This window comes from Hyalella azteca, unplaced genomic scaffold (genome assembly GCF_000764305.2).
Source record: "Hyalella azteca isolate HAZT.00-mixed unplaced genomic scaffold, Hazt_2.0.2 contig16137, whole genome shotgun sequence".
NCBI classification, from domain to species: Eukaryota; Metazoa; Arthropoda; class Malacostraca; order Amphipoda; family Hyalellidae; genus Hyalella; species Hyalella azteca.
The window spans coordinates 21656-22422 of record NW_025945964.1 but is presented as its reverse complement, the minus strand read 5'-3'; the positions used below and the strand labels follow the sequence as shown (position 1 = coordinate 22422).

General features: G+C 46.4%; 1 protein-coding gene across 1 annotated transcript in view; it reads right to left on the bottom strand.

Moving 5' to 3' along the window:
- Positions 1-462: 462 nt before the first annotated feature.
- LOC108674588 (proteasome activator complex subunit 3-like) overlaps positions 463-767 on the bottom strand; it is a 5941-nt gene continuing 5636 nt past the window's right edge. Inside the window, exon 5 of the mRNA XM_018162552.2 lies at positions 463-706. Within this exon, the coding sequence (XP_018018041.1) occupies positions 515-706 (192 nt within the window). The 3' untranslated portion in view covers positions 463-514. The remainder of the gene's footprint in view (positions 707-767) is intronic.

The window sequence follows — 767 nt, the reverse complement described above, 5'->3', positions numbered from 1 at the left end:
GCCTAGATGTCTGGTACAAGGACGTAGGCCTAGATGTCAGGTACAAGGAACTAGGCCTAGATGTCTGGTACACTAATGCAGCCCTAGATGTCTAGTACATGACTTCAGGGGAGCTGGATAATGCATGCCTAGATGTCAGGTACAAGGAACTAGGCCTAGATGTTTAGTACATGACATCAGGGGAGCTGGTTACTGTATGCCTAGATATCTGGTACAAGGACGTAGGCCTAGATGTCTAGTACATGACATCAGGGCAGCTGGTTACTGTATGCCTAGATATCTGGTACAAGGACGTAGGCCTAGTTGTTTAGTACATGACTTCATGAGAGCTGGATAACGCAGGCCTAGTTTTTCTAGTATGAGAACTTGATAGTGCAGGCCTAGATATCTAGTACAATAATGTACGTCTAGATGTCTAGTACAATAATGCATGCCTAGATGTCTGGTACATGACTTATGGGGAGTTAGATAATATATGCCTAGATGTCTGGTACACTAATGCAGACCTAGATGTCTAGTACATAGTTTCATGTGAGTTGAGGGAGCGAGGCTTCTTTATCTTCTCTAGGTTCTTATTGATCATGTCGTGCAGGGAGGCGTAGTGGTTGCGGATCTCAGCGAGCGTGATGCGGAGGCCCAGGAACTGCTTCTCGTCCAGCTCACACACCGCCCGTCGGTAGTCTGCGATGTGAGGGTACTTGGCAACCTGCGAAGGTAGGTTATATGGTACTTGGCAACCTGCATAGATATGTTATATGGTACTTGGT